The sequence below is a fragment of the Danio rerio genome, chromosome 22, assembly GCF_052040795.2.
Source record: "Danio rerio strain M-AB ecotype USA chromosome 22, GRCz13ab, whole genome shotgun sequence".
In the NCBI taxonomy this organism is placed as follows: domain Eukaryota; kingdom Metazoa; phylum Chordata; class Actinopteri; order Cypriniformes; family Danionidae; genus Danio; species Danio rerio.
In genome coordinates this window covers 8,966,038-8,993,071 of record NC_141042.1, presented here as the reverse complement: position 1 = coordinate 8,993,071, position 27,034 = coordinate 8,966,038, and the positions used below count along the sequence as shown (strand labels likewise).

The window sequence follows — 27,034 nt, the reverse complement described above, 5'->3', positions numbered from 1 at the left end:
GATGAAGAGTAGGCAAAATCTAAGTGCGGACGGGCCCCTGGGCCTGTGCCCATAATGCCCATTGGTTAATTCAGCCCTGCTGAAACAGGACCAGATGTGAATAGAGCAAGCCAACCACACAGTTCGTTTTTGTTGGTGCTAGTTTTTTAGCGTGAGCATGTGTGCTTTCATTTATTTTATTTTCAGTTTATTTTCTAGGGGTCGCCAAAGCGGCATGAACTGTCAACTTATCCAGCATATGTTTCATGCAGCGGATGCACAAAACAACACTGGGAAACACCTATGCACTCTTGCATTTAAACACATACACTATAGCCATTTTAGCTTATTCAATTTACCTGTACCGCATGTCTTTGAACTGTGGGGGAAACCAGAGCACCTGGAGAAGACCCGAGTAAAGAACATGCAAACTCCACACAGAAATGCCAACTGACCCAGCTAGGGTTAAAACAAGAGACATTCTTGCAGTTAGGTGATCGTGCTACCCACTGCGCCACCATGGTGCCCTGGTGTGTCTAGGCTCTGTGAAATAGATAGTGGCAGAAATATGCAAAACATTATTACAATTGTACTGCACAAAAAAACATATTTCTAAACTCACCCAAATAAGAGTTATGGAGGTTTAAATCAGTACTCAAAATGCATAAAATTGCAAGTAACTAAATGAAAATTATCAACTGTGAGCATAGTCAGCACAGGACAAAACATTTAAAGTTCTTTCATGAGTAGACAGAAATGAACACACGCCCTACACTTAACCACAACGTCCACCTCCTGTTAACCAGAAACAGTTTAGATACTGTCATTTCTAAGAGATCTGCTATTGTTAAATGGCACACCAACAGTGTTTAGTTTAGACATAAGTTTGTTATTTAAAACTACTTATAGAGGTGCTCAGATTAAAATGATTACCACACAGCAAAATATGGGGACCCAAAACAACTCTATGGGTGTTAATTTCAACCCTTTGAAAGTGTCTCATGGGGTCCACTCAAAACAGAGTTAAATCAACACTTTCAAAAAGGTTGGCACATTGACACCGAAGTAAGGGTTAATTTTAACTCTGGGCAGAGTTAAAACATGTAACTATATTTAACACCGCCTGGTGTATTATATTGTTATTTTATTCAACTCTCTTGAGTGTAAATATGGTAAAAAGGTCAAATAGTCTGTAAATTACAAAAGAAAAAACATTTTATTTGAAAACATTCACCACTTCAACAATTCATTCAGTTTTTAAAATGCAACAATGTCAAATATGCTTTAAATGTTTTATTAGTACAGACAGTATCAACAAAATATGTATGACCAGTGCTCAAAAAGGCTGTTTCAGTCCTTTGGTCCAAACTTGATGTTTCATCTGAGCAATTTGAAAGTTCAATATAGCGTCACTCATAGTTTTCTTCTGAACGCATAGTTTTCTTCTGAAATTACATTTTAAACAACTTGGCGTGCAAATCTTTCACTTCTGGTATTTCCTTGGTCCTCCATATCAAACACAGCAGTTTAAATGAAGGTATAAATGCTGTAAACTTGTGTGAAAACAAACTGGAGCTAGGAAATCTCATCAAGCATGTCCTGTGAATGAAGTGCTTCCCAGCCACAGGATGACCTTTTTATCCATGACGATGTAGTAGCTGCTGATCGCTCGTCTGGTGGTTCCTGATGCACGGATATAGGGTGATGCTCATCTAAGAACTCTTCAAGACTCCAGCATGACTAAGAAAAATGTTTGAAAACAAATTGCAATCAAATTCTATGATATATTTAAAAGAACATTTAAAGTAAATAAAACATTTAAGAAATCTAAACTCACCTTTTGAAAATCTTCATGATGATCCACAACTTGACTCTCCCAGCTGGTTGACGTGACAGGATATGGAAAAGTAGAAAAAACACATACATCACTGTTGGATCTCCAAAAACAATTAGGTTAACCACTATGACTAGAACTGGAAAAACAGGCAGCTGTCTGTCCAGAATCCTGAATTTAACACAACACTTGGAGCAAAATTTAGAGGAGCTTAAAATCTTTTATATCATTTAGTGATGCTGACTTCCCCAAAATATTGGCCACAGTGTAAAAATATTCATAAACTTACAGTTTTCTGTAAGCGTGTGCGTGCGTGTGTGTGTGTGTGTATGTGTGTGTGTGTGTGTGTGTGTGTGTGTGTGTGTGTGTGTGTGTGTGTGTGTGTGTGTGTGTGCGTGTGTGTTTCTTTACCAGATTCAACTTGTTAGGCCCTTTCAGGTCCAGTATTGACGCCACCTTTCCTGGAGTCTAGCAGATGTTTCAGGTCAAAATAGAATCTAAAATATTAGGATAAGCAGAAGAGGAAAAGTGCAAAGCAAAGAGCAAAACATTATTTAAGTAACAGTTCACCCACAATACAAAACTTATCACCTTCATGTCATTTGTTATTCTCTAATGCTCTAATACCCTCTTAGCTTATTGTGAAACAAATACAGAACTTTATCAAACATACCTTCATTATTATCACCACATATGACCAAGAAGGTGTGCTTGGTCATTTCACCAACTCTGGAAATACACCATCCGTCTCTAATCAGCCACCGTCACAGGGTCTTGTGTTATTGTATAGAGAACTGTGGCTGTTAAAAAAGAACAACACATTAGTATCAAACACATATGCATAACCTTCAGATAAAAAAGAGAGATGAACATCACAAAGTATGCCTCACACTTTTTCAGATATCTTTTGATTCAGATGTTGATTATTGATAATAAATCTACAAATCAAACCTGTATCATCATTAGGCTGCTCAAATATGAATCAGTTGATTAATTTTACAGACAGGTGGCTGTTTACAACGCACTAAATTGTCTTTAATAAAACGGAAATGTTGTGTACAGTACATGCTAAGTTTAGCCTATAGTTTTGAGCACAATATCATGCGGGAGAAAAAGCTTGACTAAGATGTTCCTGACTACAGAGATAGCCTAACTTACTAAAGTCAGACATCCCGAGTTGGGAAAAGTAATTTTCGGGGGATACAGAGTTGATTTGCGGGAGGTAACGTTAGCGGGAGAGATGAGTACCTGAAGAGCAATGAGATGAGTTGCGCGCGACGTACCTAAAGAGCGGTGGGGGTGACTTGCGCGCGACGTACCTAAAGAGCTGGGAGGGATGCGGTGGAGAGGGGTGTGCAAAGTGTTTAATGACTAGGCGGGAGACGCGCGATTTCCGGGAGATTATCATTCATTTGCGGGCATCTGGGAGTCTCTGTGCATTTGCGGGATAACGTTAACGTTAGTCCCGCAACTTCAGGGAGACTTCTGTAAAGTCAAATGTCTGATAAAGTGCAAACGCGGTCATTTAAAGACATTAATGTTAACATTCCGACTTTAATGGTTGTCAACACTTAATATAATTCAAGCGTAACTGTTACGTTATCACACGAGTCTATGGACTAACGGTATATGGACGGCCACGAATCAACCAGTTTAAAAGGGCCGCGGTGTTTAAAATAACCAAATTAACGTACACGAATAACAAACAATCATATGTTTCAGGAAGCCTTTTACAAGTAAGCATGTTCATTTACTCACCAGATATGTTTTAGAAACTCTCCAGAGCTTATGGAAACCGTCCTGTGTTGCCGTTAGCATCCGGGCAGAGTAGGCTAGGCGCTCCGGGGATAGACCTTTTTCACAGCGGAATTGAACACCGGAAGCGCCCTTCGAAGCAGTGTATCGATATTTCCGGGTTCGCTAGGAGTCGCAGAGACATGACAGCCTCGGGACAGCGGATGACTTTCTCACGGTCAACTTTGCCATAATTTGGACAGGAAGATGTTGTTCGTTGAATGTGTAAAACTGCCTTAATAAAACAGCATTTAAAAGATGATACCGATTTGCAGAATTTGTGCAGAAAACGTGTCTTACCGTTTGCAACATCAGGTTCCAGTAAGGTGCACAGCCAACAACATAAGATCTGCTCATTCAAGCCATTCGTAAGCTAGATTAACCTGGCTATTTAACATCCAGCAGAATGAGTTTAATGTCAGTAGTCCCGTCTGTAAACTGTGCTAACCCCCTCCTTCCTTTTTATTCAGAGTCAGATATAGTGAATGGCGAGGTAAGTTAGCTATACAGGCGAGTTGCTATCGGTTAATACATTACAGGTTGTTTAATGCTCGTGAGGTTTTCTCAAGTCTGGAAACACGTTAGCTCCTACTCGTGGATAATATTCATTTTTATTATTTATTTAAAGAACAGAAAATAACATTTTACAATACAAAAATGTACATACCAGGAGGTAATTATGAATAAAATACAAATAATCAAAATGTAATAATGAAATACATTTGTAGAGTTCACACATTTTAAAGTGGGTCGAGTTTCTTGTTTAGAGAGTTGATCCTGGTATTATACAAGCATATTTGTCATCAATACCTTAAAATCTGGTTTCATATTAGAAAATTTACATTTATGAATGTACAATTTTGTTAACAACATAAGCAAATTAAATAAATAAAACTATTTTCCTCTAGATTAGGATAATCAAGTAAAGCCCAAATGTACATTTATCTATAATGAAAGAGGTTTTGAACACAAAAGAATCGTTATTAATACATTTTGCAACTCACCCCATAAGCTGACTATGTACGATGCCAAAATAAGTGTAAAACTGTCTCCTCATATTCGTTACAAAAATACAATTTACATCAATCCCACTTTTAAATTTTTGCAAACAATGTTTTGCTGGATAAAACCTGTGGATGAGTGTATAGGACATTTCTTTAATTCTATTTCTAACATGATATTTCTGTGGTAACAGCCACACTTTTCTTCAATTCACCCTTTAATAAAGACATATAATAAAATTGAATATAAGGTACAGTAATGATTTCTTTTTGGAAAAGAGTATGAATAGCTCTATCATTACTCTTGGTATTTAGTAAAACAAAATTTGCCGACATAAGATTTAGTAATATCAAAAGACAATGCATCAGAAGGATGGTCTTATTAATACCTCTAAATAACATGAATGAATAACATGTCTCTGCAGGAATTTACCCATATAACAGTTAAAACTTTCTGGGTTATTAAGATTTTGTAATAAAGGACTTCATTGTAAGAAAAGTATACCATCTTTATTATATAACTGACTAAACAAATAATTTTGCTGTCAAACCAATTAAAAAAAAGAGATTTGCATTTGTATGAACTGTCTATTATTCCAAAATAACAACAATTTAGGCATAAATCATGCTTATAGATTAATGACCATGATGAGCACTTGTTTGTGGAAGGCAGATAGCTTAACTGGAGTTTTGTCTATATTATAATTACTCATCAAAATAAACCATAGACCACCAGTCTTTAATAAAACATGATAATCTCCGCTTTGAAGTGCATACAGCATACGAACGTACTCCCGCACATAACTTGAAACGGCATTCAACCCCCTTTAATATTGTCATCCATGCTTTTCCCTGTCCTTCGTCTTTCGGGAGATCGTGGTCATTAAAGTAAGAGTGTCGTTTTTGAGTTGGAGCAGCTGGGAACGCAGCAATCACAGCGATGAGATGACCCTGCCATTCTTTCTTGCTCCGTCGCATTGAAACCGGATGTTGTGGTACACTGCTTCGCTTACCGGAACCAGGAAGTGTGAAAAAGGCCTATTCCCTCGCTAGTTTGCTTCGAATTAAAGGAGAAGTGTCGATTTTATTTTACAGATGGGTAACAACGCACAAAATGGCATTAAGCGTGACAGAAATGTGTTGAACATGTACATTTGATGTTTTTATGCACTATGTATGCGTGAGCATATATAAAAACATTCTTGAAAATAAGTCAATAGTAATGCAGTTAAGCTAGATACACAAACGACCATGAATGAACCGCAAAAGTTTAAAATTGTCACTCCATTCTAAAGTTATTAACTTAACAATATGTTTACAACTGTATTTCCTTAAAGAAAGTCAGTAAAATACCAACATTTAGGTAGTTTGACTCACCAGTTGCTGTTCTAAACCTCAGATGGAAAATGGCGATGGAAAATTCTTCAGTGACTGGGGCTGCATGAATTCCCGGATGTTGGAAATAACACCACCAAGTGCTGAAAAGATAACTCATTGATTTCGCACTGAATAAAATCAATTTTAACTCTTATTATATTCATTTATCAAAATCTAACTCTTTAACGTCAACACTTTACTCGGAAATGCTTCAACACCGAGAATTTAACTCTGATGAATTTGCTGTGCAGGGGGCATTTATTTTGTATGTGCTTTTGGCATGTGGTTGGTGAGTACAATTTATTTATTTATTTTAGTCAACATTTTAAGTGGATCAAAAAGATTTTTAAAATTGTTCTGAATAAACAATGGATGTGTCCAGTGGTTTTAGGACAAATTTGACAAAAGGTTTTAAACCAACATTGATTACCTTATGTATGACAATCTACATTGCAAAATGCACTATAAAAATAAAGATAAAGGTTTAAATTAATTTAATGTCTCTGTAACACATTCAATGTACTTACTATATGGTATTTTAAATGAATTATGCACGGTAAAATGAATAGTTAAACTACAAGGACACCTTACAACAAAGTATACACATTCTTTTTTTTTTTTTGTTAAAATAAATGTTCTCAAAGGTTTCTTTAAAAGAAAGAAAGATAAAAAGTAAAATTAACGGTCCCACTTTTTATTAAGTGTCCTTAACTTCTATGTACTTCCATCAAAAAATAAATACAGTGTACTTACTGTGTTTTTAATGTATTTGAGAACACTTGTGTTCCTTTTGAGTTGGGATAGAGGTTGGGTTATGAACAGGTTTGGTGGTATGGGTAGGTTTAAGGGTGGGTTAAGGTGTAAGGGATGGTCAACAGTGTATTTACAAAAGTTGATTACAGATGTAATTACATACAGGTATTTAATCATCAAGCATAAGTACACAATAAATACATTTATTTACACAATAAGTACATTGTAACAAACTATTAATTCCTGTGTAAGTACTTATTAGTTAAGGCCACAATTTAAAGTGGGACCAAATTAACAAAGAAAGAAAGAAAGAAAAAAAAAGAAAAAAAGAAAGCATTGTTTAGTTTATTTTCCAAATAAATTTTGTTTCACATGCTTTATTCCATATTTAGTCAAATTAATGTAACTGTACAAATTAACTACATTAAATGAAACTATAGTTTAACAAGTTAAACAACTGAAAATTGTGAGCCAAGAGCCACACGTTAAATAAAGTTTTCTGTTGTTTCTGCAGGTGTGTTTGGTGTTGAAGTAAAGTCAGTAATGGAGGGAGATTCTGTCACTCTACACACTCATCTTCAAATAAAGAGAAATGAAGAGACAGAGTGGAGGTTTAATGACACTCGAATTGCTATAGTGATTGAAGACAATACTACATATAAAGATGAGAGATTCATTAACAGACTGAAGCTGGATCATCAGACTGGATCTCTGACCATCACAAACACCAGATGCACAGACTCTGGAATGTATACATTTAGAACCGTTATTAAGAATAAACGAGAAATGAAGACATTCAATGTTACTGTTTTAGGTAAGTTGAAAATTACAGTGTAATTTCTCTTGATCTCTGAATATTCATAATCTAAAAATAACCCAGCACCACCACCAAGGCTTTTACTTCAATGCAAATAAAATACATTTTGGCTTCAATGCTCTGTTATCCTAGGTTTTTATTAGTTCCTTTTTTTATTAAAAAACGATGACTTCTATTAAAAAAAAAAAAAAAATTGTCAGGATTTCTGAGTTTTTAATACCTGAATGATCACAAATTTTAAATATACTGTTAAATCAGACTACCCAAAGTTTTGTAGAGCTTGCCAAAAAAATAAATAAAAGAAAATAAATATATATATATATATATATATATATATATATATATATATATATATATATATATATATATATATATATATATATATATCCACTCATATATATATATATATATATATATATATATATATATATATATATATATATATATATATATATATATATATATATATAAATACTCGTGGATTTTAATTTCATTCATTACTATGATTGTTCACACAAATTGTTAATACTAGGCTTCCTTGTATATCCCGTTTTCTAAATAAATATTATATTTTTATGTTGTTTAATTATTTTGTGGCCCTTTAATGCCCCCCAAACGAAGCATTTTTCTTAATTATATTTTGTTTAATTCCCATTCCTGTCTTTTACCAGCTCTCCCATCAACACCTGCCATCACTAGTCAAAATCCTTTATTAACTGCAAGTGTCACAAGTAAAGTTACTCAGTTTGCATTATACTCAGTAAAGACACAGTTTGTGAGTGATTGTAAGCTTGATATTGCTTGAACGCATCAGCTGTTCAACATTTAGCATGGTTGCAAGGCATACTGACGAAAATTAGATGAATTCAAGAGCCACTTTATGTAAATTTTACATAAGTGAAACTGAATTTATTTCAATGTGTAGAAGATCTACGTGTATTTCAATAATCTAAGACACTTAATTATGTTTGACATAAAAATACAAGGACTCGAAGCCTATATATTTTTACATATAATCAAATTTACATGTAATCTGAGTCTGAGATTAATTTGTAATTAAGTTTTAAGAAAATTTTTACATTAATGTTACATGTTTTTGTAGTCTCAAATATGTCACAAAAACATATTCAGATTCTTCAAAATCAGACTACTATTCCTCAAAATGTTTTACTATCCCAAAATCCACTGTTTTATGCTGCAGCCTTCCTAAGGTTAACAGCAAGATTACAATCAATACGGCTCCAACAGAAATTGGGATTACATAATCAAAAGCAACATGGCACATTCAATTCAAATCATCTTTATTTCTATAGTGCTTTTACAATATCAAAGCAGCTTAACATAGAAGTTCTAGCTACTGAAACTGTGTCAGTCCAGTTTTCAGAGTTGAAGTTCAGTTTATTTCAGTGAAAATTAAACCACACTGAACTGCTGTAAGTCCAAACACAGAAGAGCAAATCCATCGATGCACAGCTCCACAAGTCCCAAATCAACAAGCCAGTGGCGACAGTGATGAGAAAAAAAGTTCACCAATGGGCGAAACACATTAGCTTTAAAAAGCAGCCAAACACATGGCAAATACTCAGTATTCAAATACCAGTATAGCTCAAAGTGCAATTTAAAGGCTTAATTAGGTTAATTAGGCAAGTTAGTGTAATTGGGCAAGTCATTGTATAACGAAGGTTTGTTCTGCAGATAATCAAAAAAAAAAAAATGCTTAAGAGGGCTAATAATATTGACCTTAAAATGTTTTTGAAAAAAAATCAAAACCTGCTTTTATTCTTGTTATGTCCGTAAAGATGACTGGTAATACTTTTATTGTCGTCCTTCACTTTCCTGTTCCACAACTCTCACAGTCTGACAAAAACTCGTGATCCTGTCTAACATCAACGTCATCACATATTTTCCTATTATTTAGATATTACTTAGTCTTTAAAGTGACCTGCTCTCTTTAATTATTACTTGCATAATGAACACATTACTTTAATTAAACTCAAGATAATGATCAACTAAATATGCAACAGGTCTAGCAAAAAAATACAAGACTTTGTCCAGAAGAAAAAATATGATAGGAAATACTGTGAAAATTCTTGCTCTGTTAAACATCATTAATTCGGGAAATATTTGAAAAAGAAAAGCAATTCACAGCAGGACTAATAATGTAGACTTCAACTGTATATATAAGTACAAGTAGGGGATCGTGCTACCCACTGCGCCACCATGGTGCCCTGGTGTGTCTAGGCTCTGTGAAATAGATAGTGGCAGAAATATACAAAACTTTATAACAATAGTACTGCACAAAAAAAAACATATTTCTAAACTCACCCAAATAAGAGTTATAGAGGTTTAAACCAGTACTCAAAATGCATAAAATTGCAAGTAACTAAATGAAAATTATCAACTGTGAGCATAGTCAGCACAGGACAAAAAAATTTAAGTTCTTTCATGAGTAGACAGAAATGAACACACGCTCTACACTTAACCACAAGGTCCACCTCCTGTTAACCTTTACTTTATTACTTAAAGTATTTAAGTATACTTTATTTACTTAATATCTATTATTTAGATATTACTTAGTCTTTAAAGTGACCTGTGCTTAATTATTACTTGCATAATGAACACATTACTTTAATTAAACTCAAGATAATAATCAACTAAATATGCAACAGGTCTAGCAAAAAAATACAGGCATTTTTCCAGAAGAAAAAATATTATAGGAAATACTGTGAAAATCCTTGCTCTGTTAAACATCATTCATTCAGTCATTCAATAATGTAGACTTCAACTGTATATATAAGTACAGTTGAAGTCAGAATTATTAACCCCCCCTGTTTATTTTTCCCCCAATTTCTGTTTAACGGAGAGATGTTTTTTTTTTTCAGCACATTTCTAATCATAATAGTTTTAATAACTTATTTCTAATAACTGATTTATTTTATCTTTGTCATGATGACAGTAAATAATGTTTTACTAGATATTTTTCAAGACACTTCTATACAGCTTAAAATGACATTTAAAGGCTTCACTAGGTTAATTAGGGTAACTAGGCAGGTTAGGGTAATTAGGCAAGTTATTGTACAAGGATGGTTTGTTCTGTAGACTATCAAAAAATATATAGTTTAAAGGGGCTAATAATTTTGACCTTAAAATGTTTTTTTTTAAATCTCAAACTTCTTTTATTCTAGCTGAAAAAAAAAATTTGACTTTCTCCAGAAGAAAAATATTATCAGACATACTGTGAAAATGTCCTTGCTCTGTTAAACATCATTTGAGAAATATTTTTAAAAGAAAAAAAAAAAAATCAAATGGGAGCTAATAATTCTGACTTCAACTGTATATAAATGCAATTTTTAAGTGTAGTTTCAAATCATGTTTTTCATCCCTAATAAAGATACAACAAAAACAACCAAAGGTAAAACATTTTGTGTCGGTTGAGATAGGTGTCTCCACACGAGGTGACCAAAAATAAAAGGCATGAAATGATAAGTGAAAACAACACTTTATGCGTACATTTGCGTCAAGTCAGCTCTTCAGTGTACTAAGTTTCACTTCTTGGTTTGGAAATGAGGAAGGGGTTTAGTGTAGATGTTTCCTATACAGGGCCTCATAACTGCAGTGAACAGAACATGCTAATAAACCACTAAACCAACAGCTGTTGCATTAGAATCAGAGGCCCTGTTTCCTTATGACAGTTACATTTCAAGAGCAGAGGATCTTTGTTATTTTATTAAAATGCAAACTGGTCTGCCTTGCTTGGAATTTAATGAGGGAGGAAAAGATGAAGGTCCAGATAATACAAATGTATGTTCATTGTGAGTGAAGACATTCTTCTCCTGTTAACATAAAAATAAATAATAAACAGTGGGTGAATTTTGATTTTGGGGTGAACTATCCCTTTAAGCGCACCTCTCCGCCTCCTATCAACCAAAGACAGTTTATTTACTGGCATTTCTAAGTAATTGTTATTGTTTAACGCTACACTTACATTGTTAAATTCATGCTATGTAAAACCATTTAAAGAGCTGCTCAAATGAAAATGATGTACGAATTGCTTTTATGTTTACTTCATCTGATCAGTACATACAATTTAAATCAGATAAAAATGTTCCCTAATGACTGTGATGTAGTTTAAATTCTGTGATGTGTGTTGTGGAGCATTATAAACAGTTTTAGTCCTATTTGTATTTACTAAATATATTTATCATTGATATATTTACATGTATCTAAATGATTTATTAAAATATACGTTTAAAAATACTCTATGTTTTAACCTGTAGGAGTAATAACAATGCAAAAGAAAAAGAGCCAGCTTGACTTGTGGTCAAATGCCCACTATGAGCAGACAGAAATTCGACTAGATCTTTACACTTCACTTAGAAACTGTAGGACAAATGTGAGGTCATATGTCCTATATGTCCTCTGGTAAAATAAACAGCTACATTTGCAGTTTAAAGTGTGAGTTTTAAACACTAAAGATAGTTTAGCATGTTTAAAGGTGAGAAAACATTTCAGTTTAAATTTCCCTTTTAAATACTAAACTGTATTTCACTGCAGTCCAACGAAACACAAAACAATGGACGTCCCCACAGTTTAGGACTTGAGGAGCTTCACATCAATGGATTTACTCTTCAGTGTTTGGGCTTTCAGCAGTGACAATTAAACCACACTAAACTGAACTATAAACCTCAACTCTGAAAACTGGACTGACAGTTTCAATTTAGTAGATCTTCTATGTTAAGCTGCTTTGACACAATTGGCATTGTAAAAGCGCTACAGAAATAAACATGAATTTAAATAAATGTACTAGATTGCAATGACAATCTCTTTTTGAGTACATTCTTCTTCATCTGCCGGGTTATAAATTCAATTATACATATAACAATGTTGTAAAAGAAAGTGCTTCAAATACTTATTATTATATTATTTTCCTAAACACACCCAAAAAGCCCTCAAGACACATGGACACGTTTTTTTTATTTTTTTTTTCAGCTTTCTCTTTAGCTTAGCTAGAAGTTAACGGAAGTTAACGGGAATTATTTATTTAGGAAATTCACCATTGAATAAGTATTTTATGAACGTCTACTCTTACCCACCCCTAAATCTTCCCTTACAGTAACATAAATATTTATTATGCAGCGTCACTAACTTACTCTACATTTGATGTGCGCATGCCCAATAACCCGCAGCTGTTTTCCCTCTAGTTTACCTTCAGTGGAGGAAGAGACTGAGATACAGCAACAACAGTGACTTGTCGCCATCTCCTGGAGCAATTATGTAACATGCACAGGCTAAAATCAATCCTGTGTAATTGTTTTTGTTAATAAATAAATGAATAAATGAATGAATGAATGAATGAATAAATAAATAAATAAATAAATAAATAAATAAATAAATAAATAATATAAAATAAAAATAATAAATAAATAAAGTATTTTAGAGCCAGTCGAGAAAATGCCTCTGTCAGCTTTTGTAAATTTCACATTGTGGTTTTAAAACAATAGCAGGCCTACATAAGATTTACAAGTATTTAAATTATATATATATATATATATTTGGTTGCTGTTGTTGTTCTGGTTTATGACATCAAAACCAGACAAGAAGAAAGAATCAACACCACTAGCTTTAGAGACTGATGAATCACATATTGTAAACAATGTAATTTTGTTAAAATGTAAAAATATTTTAAGCATCAGTTAGGTATAGTAATATATTTATTATGATTACCAGAGATGTAGCCCTCACGGATTGCTGGAGAACACTCCGTCATTCACATGAACTACATATCCCATCAAGCACTGCAATTACACACCAGTTCCAGGTCAACACTTGATTACACACAGACAGTTGAAGCTATTGAGACTTATTCCTTGGATGGTATATATAACACACACACACACACACACACACACACACACACACACACACACATCCATTGCTGAGTCTCGTTTCCAGAATGTATATTTCATAGTGTTTTCCTTGTCTTACCCTGACCCTGTGTTTGATTACTGTTTGTGTTGTTTTGCCGCCTGCATTGACCATTTGCCTGTGACTTCTCTGTTGGATTATCTCCCATTTGTCCCTGCTTGAACCTCAACTGCCTTACTCTTAATAAACTGCATTTACATCTGCATCTTTGTTGCAAACCTCAGTCATCGTTTCATTATGTTATTTAAATAAATTCAAATTATTTGAGATTACGTTAAACCTTAAAGTTTTAATTTAACTAAGGTTGATTTTATTTCTGTTTACTATTTCTTTTTCTTTTATTCCTCTGTAGATTTAGCAAAATTGTATTTTCCATATTGAATGATAATTATACATATTTCGAAGTTGTTAATGCTTCCAGATTTATAAGAGTACCCCAACAATGAATGAAGCCACAAAAATTAGAGGATCCATTAAAAGGCATAACATAGTTTTGGCCGATAAATTTTCTGTGGCTGAAAATTAGGTGCATCTCTAATATTTACACACTTTTAGATTCTCATTGTTGCAAATTTCTGCTGTGTGGTTGGTTGTTATCAATATAGAGTAAAAAAGTCCAGAGCTTTCATTGTAATTGACGTAAATTTTATCACGATTTGATATAATATCGTTTATCAGCCCAGCCCTAGCTGGAATAGTTGGTGGCTCATTCCGCTGTGGCGACTCCTGATAAATATGGACTACGCTGAAGGAAAATGAATGAATGAATCTAACAAGTAAAGTGATGTGTAAATAAATAAATGTAAATAAAATTTTGAAAATGGAATAATGTAAGAAAATAGAACAAATAGTTTGGTAACACTATTTTTAAGTATTTTTACTATTAACTTGTGGCTAATAACCTGCCTATTTTTAATATATTGGCTGTTTATTCATACTTATCAACTACATATTCTGCATGATCATATTTTACACCCCTAATAACCAATAACTTACCTTACCTTAATAATACCTTATTAATTTTTAACAAGCAGCAAATTAGATATTTATTGAGTTAAGTCATATTAATGATTTGTAAATAGTGAGAATTGTATCTTAAAATTAAGTGTTACCAATATTTTTATACCCATTTATAATATTAACTTTGTGAAATAAGAATTGAATCTTTATGCAAAAAGATCTCTTCCATTTCGAGGATCTCTCACACAAGGGTGATAATTTATGCAAGTCTGAAAGTCTGGAAACCGCTGTTAAAGATTGTGTCATATGATGACGAGACAGAGTGGGGTGATGTCCCTTCACATGCACAATCACACTTTCACAAACAACTACGACATGCGGAAGAGTTTCTTTATAAACCTCAAACTATTTTGTTACATTAATTTAAGATCATAGATTGATTTTATCTCCAGCTGTTGAAGATGATGTTGCACATTTCTTTCCTCCCTCTGTGTTTGTGTTATCTGCAGCCTGGTGAGTTTTAAAGGTGTTATGTCTCACTTCTTGTTCACTTCAAATGGTTTAGAAGATTTAAAACAGCTGCTATTAATCTTGTTAAGCAGGTGTGCTTGGCGTTAATACAATTGAAGTAAAGAGTGTTTCAGTGAAGATGGGAGAATCAGTAAATCTACACACTGATGATGAATTACAGACAAATGTTAGTATAGAGTGGCGGTTTGGAGGCAGCCGCATCGCTAGAATCAAGAGAGGAAAAGCGAGAATTCCTCAATATGAGGATGAGAGATTCACTGATAGACTAAAGCTGGACATTCAAACTGGATCTCTGACCATCATCAACACCAGAGGAACAGATGAAGGAGTTTATGAACTAACCATCACTGTTGGCTATAAGGAGTTAACCAGGAGATTCAATCTTACGGTTTATGGTGAGCAGAGACTTACAATGTTATTGCTCCTCTATTCTTTAAGTTCTTACATGTTTTTAAGCTTGGCATTACAGAAACATTTGTAGTTATATCTATATATAAAATAAGGATAATAATATCCAGTGGGAGCCAAAAAATACTAATTATTTTAAGCAGTTTTTAGTTGAGAGAGCCGCTGTGCTCTACAGGTTATTACTTAGAATTATTTACAGCAGGAGACAATATTATACATTTTAGGCATTGCAAGAAGTCAAAAGAGTATTAAAGGTGACTTAAAGAGCTTGATCCAGGTACTTTATTAATTTCTTAATAGGAGATATATTTGTCAGAGATGAGTTCTGACTGTCAAATGTTTATAGTTGTTTATTCTCTTCAGCTCACTAGCACTGCCTTTATACGCATTTTAAATTGTATTGAACTTTTAAATATAATTAAAAATGTAATTTATTTTAGTGATGCAATACTACAAATAGAAAGACGTGTAGGCTTCACTCTCTACCCCCCCCTCCCCCCAAAAAAATGGTCTCAATTTATTTTCTTACTTCTGTTCTATCGATAATTCTGCCATTTTCAGCTCATCCATCCACCACTACCATCACTAGTCAAAATCCTCCATCATCTGCAAGTTCCACAGGTAATGACACTCATATATTCAGATAAACAGCACGACTGTGAGCTTGATATTGTCTGCACACATCAGTTAAGTGATTTGATAGTACTGATGTGAACCAGGGGCTGTTTACACTGAATTTAAATTCAGAGTAAATTACTGGTTAATATTTGCATTGCTTTCACAGTAAAATACTGTATGCAAATTGACAACAAACAGTAATTTATTGTGATTTTGTTATGTTAAATTAATGTGAAATTACAGCCACATAGTATAACTTCACAGTAGATAGTAATGTCCATTACTGTGATTTCACAGTGTTATTTTGTAGAAATAACTATATTTTACTGTACTGCAGGCTTTCCTCTGCTGTTCATTTTGACACTTACTCTGACTTTGAAATCATTTTAGGTGTTTAATAGTGTTTGGTTTCATAAATCAATTACTTTTGTTCCAGTTTATTAATTTTTTGGCTAAGCACAAAGTTATGTTTATTAAAAATTATTTCATATTTTCATGTTCAACTTACACATTTAAATAAAGGTGCAGTGCACCCAAAAATGAACATTTACTATGTCATACATGTCATTTCAACACAGGATGGTTTTCTTTTAAGTTATTTTTGATTATGTAACCAAATTGTTTTTGGGGCTGCATAACATTTTGCTTTTTTAAAATATCAAGAAAGTGCCAATACTTGCATAAAAGTTCATTTGTAATAATGTCTATGATGAATGAAAGAAAAAGAGTTCCCATAACTAACATGCAAAAGATGTAGCCCTTTTTACAGTAATTTGCTGTTATCATGCTCATTTGATTAACTTCACAATAAAATTCTGAATAGAACGCATTACTGTGAATTTTTACAGTTAAATCATGTAAAGTAATCCTAATGTAATTTACTGTGAAAAATTCAGTAACGTTTTATGAACATTTATGAACATGCAGTTCTCACTTTCTCTCCGCTATTACATCTAAAAAAAAACAATTTTTTGGATCTTGCTCATGTTTTGACCTGCCAGAGTATTAACATTGCAGAAAATAAATAAGCTTGACTTGATTAAGATCAGTTTTAATATATTTATTTTTACTCTTCTTCTTTCTCATATGATGCATGCTTTTTAAAACTCATTTCTATGATGTGTTTTTCTTGTAAAGCACTCCGGTGCAACTGTTGCTTTGAAATGACTTGTGGTTAGATGTCCACTTTGAGCAGAGAGAAAGAGCTGATTAGATCTTTACAATTCTCTTAGAAATAACTGTAAAAGTAGGCCATGCATGAGGTCTCAGTTCTGTTAAAATACAGCTTGACACGCAGTTAAAGATGTTTCACAAAATGCTAAACGCTGAAGATGAGCTCTGCATATCTGAATGTGAGAAAACATTTCAGCGGTTAAAAATGTTCTTTTCAAATTCTAAACTGTTTCATTTGGCTAAAGTTGCAGATAATGGCCGTCCATGTAGTAAAACAATTGACAATGTCTTTTTGAGTATTTATTTTCATCTGCCAGGTTATAAAGTCCATTATACATGCAAGGTATAAAACAATGTTATTTAAAAAGGAAGTTAGCAAGTTTGTATAATGCAAGTTAGCACTCACAAAACTAACACTCAAGTCTGACTCCAAGACTAATATATGATGCAAAAATAAAGATAAATAGCTTCTAAAATGATTAAAATAGCAGTGTTTGGTAATTCTTTTTTATATTTTCTTTACTTAAACACACCCACGATGCCCAGAGACATGAGCACATGGTATTCACTTTCTAGAAATGTTTTCTTCAGCCAGAAGTTAACGATAACTATTTATTTGTAAATGACCGATTGAATTGTTTCATTAACATACACACCAGCCCTAAATATTTCCTCACAGTAAGAGAAATAGTGATTATTGTTGTGCAGTGTCACAAAATTTACTCTACATTGATGTGCACATGCCCAGAATCCGCAGCTGTTTCCCTTTAGACTTTACCATAAGTGGAGGAAGACACTGATGCAGCAAAAACAGTCACTTGTCGCCATCTCCTGGAGCAATTATATAACATGTATAGACTAAAACATTTCTTTGTAATTGTGATACATAAATAAATAAATAAATAAGTAAATAAATAAATAAATGTTAGAACCTGTTGAGACAAGGTTCATTCGTGATTTAAAAATGATATAGGCTAAAAGTAGGCCTACTTAAGATTTACAAATATAATTTTACATGTATACCACCTCAGTGTGATTAAGAAAACTTACATTTGCTTTAAGAAAATTCATGATTCAATAGGCTAATTCGAAACAAATATAGCATATGAGTTGTAGCATAACTAAGTTAAAGTTGGGAACTGTGAATGATTGAATTGAACTGAGTGTAATTTTTCTTTTCTCAGAGTCAGACTGCAACCTCTGTTGTGACTCGCCTGAAGCTGTGATCCGATTGGTTGTCACGGTTCTGATGGGCGTGGCTGCTTTGGCCGCGGTTGTTGTTCTAGTTTATGACATCAAAACCAGACAAGAAGAAGAAAGAATCAGCACCAGATTTAGAGACTGATGAATTTTACCAATGCATTTTCCCTCTTAAATATAGTCTACTGTTAAAAACAGAAATCAACTGCATCTGTAAAATTTGCTGACGCAAATAAAATTAGCGCAGTAAACTGTGAATGTACTCTTTATGCTTCACTCTTTACTTTTGATGTAATGAAAAATATTAAATATAAGTTCAATCAAAAAAAAATGAAATGCTTTACAATAAAATTTATTTAGCAATAAAAATACTTTCCCCCATTTCCTATTGATTATTTCTGTTTTACTTATTTTTCTCTGCATGCAGCCTTTCAGTTGACAGATCTGTGATCTGATTGGCCATCTCTGCTTTTATGGGTGTGGCTGTTGATTGTTATTTCATTAGCATGATTGTAATGATATCAGAACCTTTTTTGAACTGTCTTTTCTTATTGCTTTCTTTTCATTCAGGCTAAATAATTATAATGAATCACTGACGTCAGCTGTCTTCATTAATTTCAAAGACAATGATTTCTATACAATTTAAAAGAAAACAAATTTTTCTACATTTTTTAGCAGAAAATTTGGGCTATCGCCTAATCGTTTAAAGATGTTTTTCAGATCTTTGAACACAACAGATGTTTTTCAGAGCAATATTGCATGTACATAATGTGACAAAGGGATAGTTCACCCTTTAATAGATATTTACATTTACATTTAGCAGATGCTTTTATCTAAAGCGACTTACAAATGAGGACAAGGAAGCAATTTACACAACTATAAGAGCAACAATGAATAAGTGCTATAGGCAAGTTTTGGGTAAACAAAGCAAAACATTAGTAAATTATTATTATTATTATTTTATTATATATATATATATATATATATATATATATATATATATATATATATATATATATATATATATATATATATATATATATATATATATTTTTTTTTTTTTTTTTTTTTAGTAGTAGTAGTAGTTAGTGGTGGAGCCAGAGAGGGAATTGCAGATTAGGAAGTGAAGTGGAGACTAAATAGTTGAGTTTTTAGTCGTTTCTTGAAGACAGCGAGTGACTCTGTCGTTCTGATGCAGTTAGGGAGTTCATTCCACCAACTGGGCAGATTGAACGCGAGCGTTCGGGAAAGTGATTTCTACCCTCTATGGGATGGAATTACGAGGCGACGTTCATTCACAGAACGCAAGTTTCTGGAGGGCACATAAATCTGCAGAAGTGGGAGCAGATAAGAAGGAGCAAAGCCAGAAATCGCTTTGTAAGCAAACATCAGAGCTTTGAATTTGATGCGAGCAGCAACTAGCAGCCAGTGCAAACAGATGAGCAGCGGACGGATGAGTTCTGTCATCATTTCAGGATTTAAACAGCATGTTTCATTCTTCTACAGCATGTGGTGATTGCTAAATAAAATATGACAAAGGGATAGTATACCCAGTAATAGATATTTTGTTATCTTTATTTACCCTTCACATGTTGCAAACAAATTCCTTCTTTTATTGAACACAAAAGAAGATATTTGAAAAGGGCTGGAAACCGGTAACTACTGACTTTTATAGTAATTGTTTGTTTCTATAACTACTATTTTCATTTATAGCACTTCATTTTGTATTTCTTGTTAAAATACACTATGAACAGCTACGCTAATTATTTACTTTATTCTCTATTTTTTATTATTATACTCATTCTGAGGCACCCAAGAGATTATGCAGTGCTATTGATGCTATCCAAGACCTGTGAAGAAATGATGCCGAAGATTCCATAATCTTGGAACAGGCCATATTATGAGCTGATGCTGGGGCGGTCATGCAGGAGAAGAGAGTGTAAGACTGATTCCTAAAAGACCCCAGTAACAGATGAGTCTTCGCATTGATCCCATGGGAAAGAATGAACACCCGCCGGTGACCTACTCACACCTGCAGTTCTCCAAGATGGACATCTAGCGTTATCCAGCGCCTAGAATGCAGCTCTCCACAAAAAGTATGGCCAGAGGAGAAATAGTCGTGCCCAATTGAGCCTGGTTTCTCTCAAGGTTTTTTCCTTCACTTTCGTCAATTGGTGAAGTTTGTTTCTTGTCACTGTCACCACTGGTCTGCTTGGTTTGGAACTTGGGACTAGTGGAGATGTGCATTGATGGATTTGCTCTTCAGTTATTGTACTTACAGCAGTCAAAATAAACCACACTGAACTAAAGTTCAACTTTAAAAACTGAACTGACACAGTTTCAATTTACTAGAACTTCTATGTTAAGCTGCTTTGACACTATTTACTTTGTAAAGGCGCTATAGAAATAAACATGAATTAAATTCAATTGTTTGTAACTGTACACGGAAAAATGTCATAATTTGGACAGGAATATTGATTATATCACTTTTAGATTCACCTGGGATGACCTGTGTGAGAGATTTCTTAGACAGACCAGTAGGTGTTGCTGTAGGATCAGAATGTTGTCAAGCAAGTCCAACATGTGAAAACCTGTAATTAAAGCCAGAATAAAGTCAATATTTGCGTATATTCACTGGTCTTCTATTGCTAGTACACAATACCAATATTCAATTTTATCATCATATAAATCTTATCTGTATTTTCTACACAACAAAAATGCAAAATAGAAATAAAACAAGCTCAATGATACACTGAAAAAACCCTATTCTTTAGATTTACAATTTTTTTAAAGTAAGTTGTTGGAAACAATTTAAATGGGCTGAATTTAAGCTAAAAAATTCAGTAACGTTCAACTGAATTCGTTCAAATTCAACCCATATAAATTGTTTACAATAATTTGAAATGAACTAATTTTTTCAGTGATGTTGTATTTTGTATATCTAATATAGATACTCCTGAAACTATGAAACAAGGGAAAAAAAACTATGTCAAATTTTGTAACTGAGGAATGTCTTTATCTATTCAACAAGAACACATAGGCCCAAGTTTATGTCTTCTGACATAGTCAAACAGCCAGGATGTGGTCTATGAATGTTTTCCCGTCCCGCGTCTGTGCCATTTAAATCTTGATCTTCAAACTTCCACAGTATCTGATCATTTTTCTGTTTTTGAGTAACAGTGGTGTGTAAAGTGACTAAATCTCCCTCCACCACTGACACTGACTCCAGATCATCTGTCTCAACAACAGACACACAAGGAAAACAAACTTAAATAGGTGTATCATGGGGAGTACAGGAGTCTGAGATCATGCTGAACATTCTTGACCCCAAATCTTATTAAAAAAAAATCTAAATAAAGCATATTTAAAAAAAAAAAAAAAAAATGCAATATTCATTTCTATTGATCACGTGACACACAAGAGGATATTGACGACACCATACAGATAGCAAATTAAGCTTCCAATTTGCTTCTAAGATGCATCTTTAAACATTTCTTACCACATTTTTTGGTCCTTTTCACATTTCAATTTACAGTATATATTTGTTTTTATAATAGGAAATATATTAGGTAATTTACGATGTGTTTATTACTAGTTTGCTATGAATAATGGTGGTATAAATGAAAGAGACACACAAAAAAAATTTAAAACAAAGAAATTATTAATAAGTAAATTAATAAATAACTTTTTTTTACTCTTATTACGATGCTGTAGTAAATAAACATTAAATGTGTTTCAAATCAACATTAAATGGCCCTTTAAAGGACAATTGCAAGACCTTTCTGTGTTTTAGCCAATCAGAAAATAACACAACACACCTCATGTCTTCAGTTGTTGAATAAAATTTTTATTGTTCTGAATAAACAAAAATAAAAGAAATTAAAAGAAAAACACATAAAAAAAGAGAATATTCTTTATAAAATGTCAATACATTTCATATTGTCTTTACAATATGCATATGTTTCTCCAAAATTTAACTCCATTTATTTATAAAAAAATATATATAATATTTTGACATGATATATAATATATAATATATACATTATATATTTGACATGATATATAATATATATATATACAGTATATACAATATATATATATATATATATATATATATATATATATATATATATATATATATATATATGATGCTCAATTGGTACTAATGGCCCAAAGTGTGCCCAGAAAATATCCCCCACACCATTACACCACCACCAGCCTGAACCATGGATACAAGACATGAGGGATCCATGCTTTCGTGTTGACCCCAAATTCTGACCCTACCATTCGAATGTCGCATCAGACATTGAGACTCATCAGACCAGGCAATGTTTTTCCAACCTTCTGTTGTCTAATTTTGGTGAGCCTGTGTAAATTGTAGTCTGTTTCCTGTTTTTAGCTGACAGGAGAGGCACCTGGTGTGGTCTTCTGCTGCTGTAGCCCATCCACCTCAAGGTTGGACATGTTGTGTGTTGTTCAGAGATGCTGTTCTGCAGACCTTGGTTGTAACGAGTGGTTATTTGAGTTACTGTTGCTTTTCTATCAGCTCGAATCAGTCTGGCCATTCTCCTTTGACATCAACAAGGCACTTGCACACACAGAATTGCCACTCACTGGATATTTTCCATTTTTCAGACCATTCTCTGTAAACCCTAGAGATGGCAGTGCATGAAAATCCCAGTAGATCAGCAGTTTTTGAAATACTCAGAGCCTGTCTGGCACCAACAACCATGCCATACTCAAAGTCACTTAAATCACCTTTCTTCCTTATTCTGATGCTCGGTTTGAACTGCAGCAGATCGTCTTGATCATGTCTATATGCATAAAGTTGCTGACGTGTAATTTGCTGATTAGAAATTTGTGTTAACAAGCAATTGGACAGGTGTACCTAATAAAGTGGCCGGTCAGGAAAGAAATACACGCATGTGTGTACAGGGGGGTGTTCCAGAAAGCAGGTTATGTGACATACCCGGGTAAGTTTGAGAGTAAGTAGGTAGATAACCTCAGCTTTGGTTCCAAAATCAGAGGTAACTTCTGGGTATGTTAAGTAGCCATAGCAACTTACTCTCTGAAGATAACCTGCTCCGGAGCAGGTTATCTTCAGAGAGTAAGTTGCTATGTTCCAGAGTTTGTCTGTTTCAGAGAGTTTACTGAGCATTGCGTGCTCTTTTGATGAGAATATTTATGGATGTGGACGCACAGATACAAGTTTTTTCATTGTGAGAGGGTTATAAGTGCATAGTTTTTTTTCATAACCAAATTTATAATGTTAATGTATTTAACAAACCTTTTTTAAATCAAATGTGACAAACCGCGGGTCTGTGCTTACCATAAAAAACATTCAGTGCAGCTCTTTGTATTCGCGTCAGGGCATTTTAGGCAACTGTACAATGTGGCAGTATGACCACCTGTACAGTATGCCTGGCACTGAACTGTTTTTTACACTTTTGTACAGTTCCTTGATCATAAATCACTGCGTATCATTACACAGCTGATTCAGAGCACGGCAATAGTGTAGTGGACAGTGCGTCGTTAATGAACAACGGAGCTCACAGCGGAGCCAGTTCGAATCTAGTAGGAAAATATAGGCCTACCTATAATTTAAGATGTAGGACGCTGTTTATATGTATACATTCATGCACATACACCTACATTTTTAATATAATATTTTTTTCAGGGTTTCCAAATGCTTGTGTGCATTTGCAGCCAATTTTAAAGCTCCATCAGTCACTAAAGGACACTGATAATATGAAATCTGTCCATAGTATAAATGTGCAGGTACAACTTAATTTTCTATCCTTAATCTTTTGGTGTTTCAACTATTAAACTCATTACTGCTTCATCCTACCAGCACATATGTGATGACCCCACCTCATCACTATATGTTGAGGCTAAATGGCTGATTTTCAGGATGTAATGATTCAAGTGTATAACACAAATATAGTAAAGAAAAAAAAAAACTATAAAGCAAATGTTGCTTTACACAATGTTTATTTTATTATATTTGTATTATAAAATAGAATCATTAGTGGGCACTACATTGTTACTTGCTGGAGGACAAAAGATACCCTTTTCTGCCTTATACGATGACACCCTACCTGCAGCCTGACCCAGAGGAAATCTTAGTGACCCAGACAGACAAAAGAGATGGAAGAGTGCTTAGAAATATAATTTGTCAAAAAACTATGTTTAATCAAATATTTTGGTCTGTTAATTTCTTAATTTCCTGAAATAAAATGAATGATTTTTTTACACTGCTTTATACACGCACCTTTAACGTGTAACATACTTTTTATATACATTTCTCACCTTAAAGGTGATGCTCATGTGACTTTATTTATACTTGAAGATGGACCTTATACAGCTACTTTAGAATTAAAATTATATATATATATATATATATATATATATATATATATATATATATAAGATTTTGTGATCCAAGAGTAATATTCAAATATGGAAAAGTGCAGACAAATTCTTACACTGCTTGTTAGTTGAAGCAGAAGGAACTTCGTCTGCATGCAAAATAAAAAGCATAAAAAGAACCTAAAGCTACCTAACAACAATCACTTACAACAGTGACATATTGTGTGGTTTAAGTCAAAAACTCAACCACTGATGAGCCTTTATTATAGGACACAGCATCTCCTCTAACTGGTGGACCACAGCAGTTAGACAGGCCTCTTTCTATTTGCTGCATGACAGAAAGAACATTCTAGAGCAGTGGTTCTCAAACGTTTTTCATCAAGTACCACCTCAGAAAAAAATTGTCTCTCCAAGTACCACCAAAATGAGCAGTATTGAAATACAATAGCGTAGTAGGCCCAGTAAAGCAGCTACAACTCTGCAGTTAAAAAACATGGCAGATTACATTAGAAATATAGGCTATATGTTATATTTGACATATTATATACATCATTTTTGATCAATTTTGAAATGTGTATGGCATGTACATGACATATTTAATTCCTCCGCGTACCACTAGAAGGAAGGCTGCGTACCACTAGTGGTACAGGTACCACAGTTTGAGAACCACTGTTCTAGAGTGTTAAATACAGAGCTCCAGTAATTAAATATTACCTTTTATGATAATGTTTCTGTGTTTAATGACTTTGGACAGAGTTCTAGCTCCAGAAAGATTACAATTTCTATAAGCCTTATTAGTCAACACACATATTGTGGCCCTAAGAAATTAATGGCAATAAAAATAAATGCATGAATGGTTACACAACATACTCAAAAGGATGTTAAAGAGAAGTTTATTTGTTTATTACAATGAATAAAATGGAGGGTGGCATGTGTAATTTAATGAACTAACAAACTTTCTTATTATCTATTTTTTCTTTTCTTATCTATTTCTTATTCTATGTGTAATCTCTGTGTTTAAAACCTCCAGCTCTGCCTCTGTAAAGTGCGTTGCCCTTTTTTTCTCACCGTGTTTTTTGATGGTGACTCGTGAATTCGGCGATCTACTGAAAATGCCTTCAGGTGTGGGCCGTGCACGCGCATAAACCCGCGGTCATCTTCATGAGGTTGATTTAACTAACTCTTGTCACCTGTTTTGGAACCAACATACTCGCGGTAAGCAGGTTTTGGGTAAATCAACCGAGAGTTCAGGGTTTAGCAGATGGTAAGTTAACCCAGCTTTCTGGAATACCCCCCAGGTGTTAAACATTGGTTTTATACAACAATATATAATACATTTCCCTCTGTAAAAGCCTTCAGAATACATATATAAATAAAAAATAAATGAAACCGAACAAATAAAACTGCTGCTGATGTGAAAAAAAAGCCTTGAGAAAATGCATTGAATTCTTGATAATTCTTGAATTCCAAGTAAATGAAGTCTACTACCATGGATTAGTGTGACAATAGAAACCCTTACAGGTGTGTTTAGGATGTTTTCTTTAGATTAGACTTGAAAAACATTGTAAGAAAAGCCGAAAAGCCTAGAGTCTCAAAGCTGACAGTTGCATGACAACTCGGTTCAGTAGTAAATCAGCTCCACCCCGCTTACTGTTGAAGTGCATTTAGCAAGAAACACATTTGTTCTGGTTTATAGCCAAAGGCAGGCTACAATTACAAACATGACTGTGGCAGTTCAATAATTAGGAAACAAACAGGATGCGTGTGTGGAGGCACAAACAGGACAGAGTGCGACTAGTAAAAGTCGCACCCTGTCTGACAACGACAATAACTTAAAGCTTAAATAAACAATATGTTGTTCTATTTTGATAAACTAAAGCAGTGTTATTGATTCATGTCAAACACTGACAGCAGTATTCAGGCTTTCAGCGCCCTCTAGCTACTAAACACACCCATTGCCCACCCCATCATCCTTACAAATGATGCAAACAGGCTATGACTGATACATCTATAGATACTCTGTCAATATTCACATGGCGATTTGTAGCAACCTTAAACAAAAGCAATAATAGCAACGATGCTAAGAAACACACCGGATATCTAAAACAAATTAGCAAAATAACCGCGCACACTGTTATTCCGCCGCATAACCAAGTGAAACCGAAAGTTGGGATTTATTCAAATAAATCTGACTCACCGTCCAGAAATAACAACAGCCACAGGAGGAGAGAGTGGTTCGTCATATTGCTTCTTCTTTTGAACGCATTCAGACTGGATGATGCAGTGAACCATGAT

At 33.8% G+C, this 27,034-nt stretch overlaps 2 protein-coding genes and 1 long non-coding RNA gene across 6 annotated transcripts in view; 2 read left to right on the top strand and 1 right to left on the bottom strand.

Moving 5' to 3' along the window:
- The window catches only part of LOC147838394 (uncharacterized), a 900,722-nt gene that overhangs the window by 759,484 nt on the left and 114,204 nt on the right, over positions 1 to 27,034 (top strand). The gene's annotated exons all lie outside the window — the stretch shown is intronic.
- Positions 1,177 to 27,034, bottom strand: LOC147838397 (uncharacterized). 4 transcript variants are annotated; one of them, XR_015521595.1, is made up of 8 exons: positions 26,937 to 27,034; positions 20,870 to 20,961; positions 5,986 to 6,086; positions 3,572 to 3,842; positions 2,487 to 2,613; positions 2,225 to 2,310; positions 1,817 to 1,859; positions 1,177 to 1,719 (listed from the first exon to the last, which is right to left on the bottom strand). It is a non-coding gene; the product is annotated as an uncharacterized LOC147838397 (long non-coding RNA). The 4 variants fall into 4 exon arrangements; XR_015521596.1 differs by having other exon boundaries at positions 3,572 to 3,838; XR_015521598.1 differs by lacking the exons at positions 5,986 to 6,086; positions 20,870 to 20,961; positions 26,937 to 27,034 and adding an exon at positions 3,908 to 3,987.
- LOC147838398 (uncharacterized) lies at positions 6,240 to 16,150 on the top strand. The gene is made up of 4 exons (XM_087304797.1): positions 6,240 to 6,274; positions 7,253 to 7,552; positions 15,043 to 15,366; positions 15,941 to 16,150. The coding sequence occupies exons 1-4, from the start codon at positions 6,253 to 6,255 to the stop codon at positions 16,024 to 16,026; spliced, it is 732 nt and encodes a 243-aa protein (XP_087160923.1). The 5' UTR covers positions 6,240 to 6,252; the 3' UTR covers positions 16,027 to 16,150.

Bases quoted from the DNA above. Each gene is read 5' to 3' on its own strand.
- LOC147838398 (XM_087304797.1), top strand. From the start codon at position 6,253: ATGTGCTTTTGGCATGTGGTTG. The intron at 6,275-7,252 runs GTGAGTACAATT...TTGTTTCTGCAG, and splicing joins GTGCTTTTGGCATGTGGTTG to GTGTGTTTGGTGTTGAAGTA. The intron at 7,553-15,042 runs GTAAGTTGAAAA...CTTGTTAAGCAG, and splicing joins ATTCAATGTTACTGTTTTAG to GTGTGCTTGGCGTTAATACA.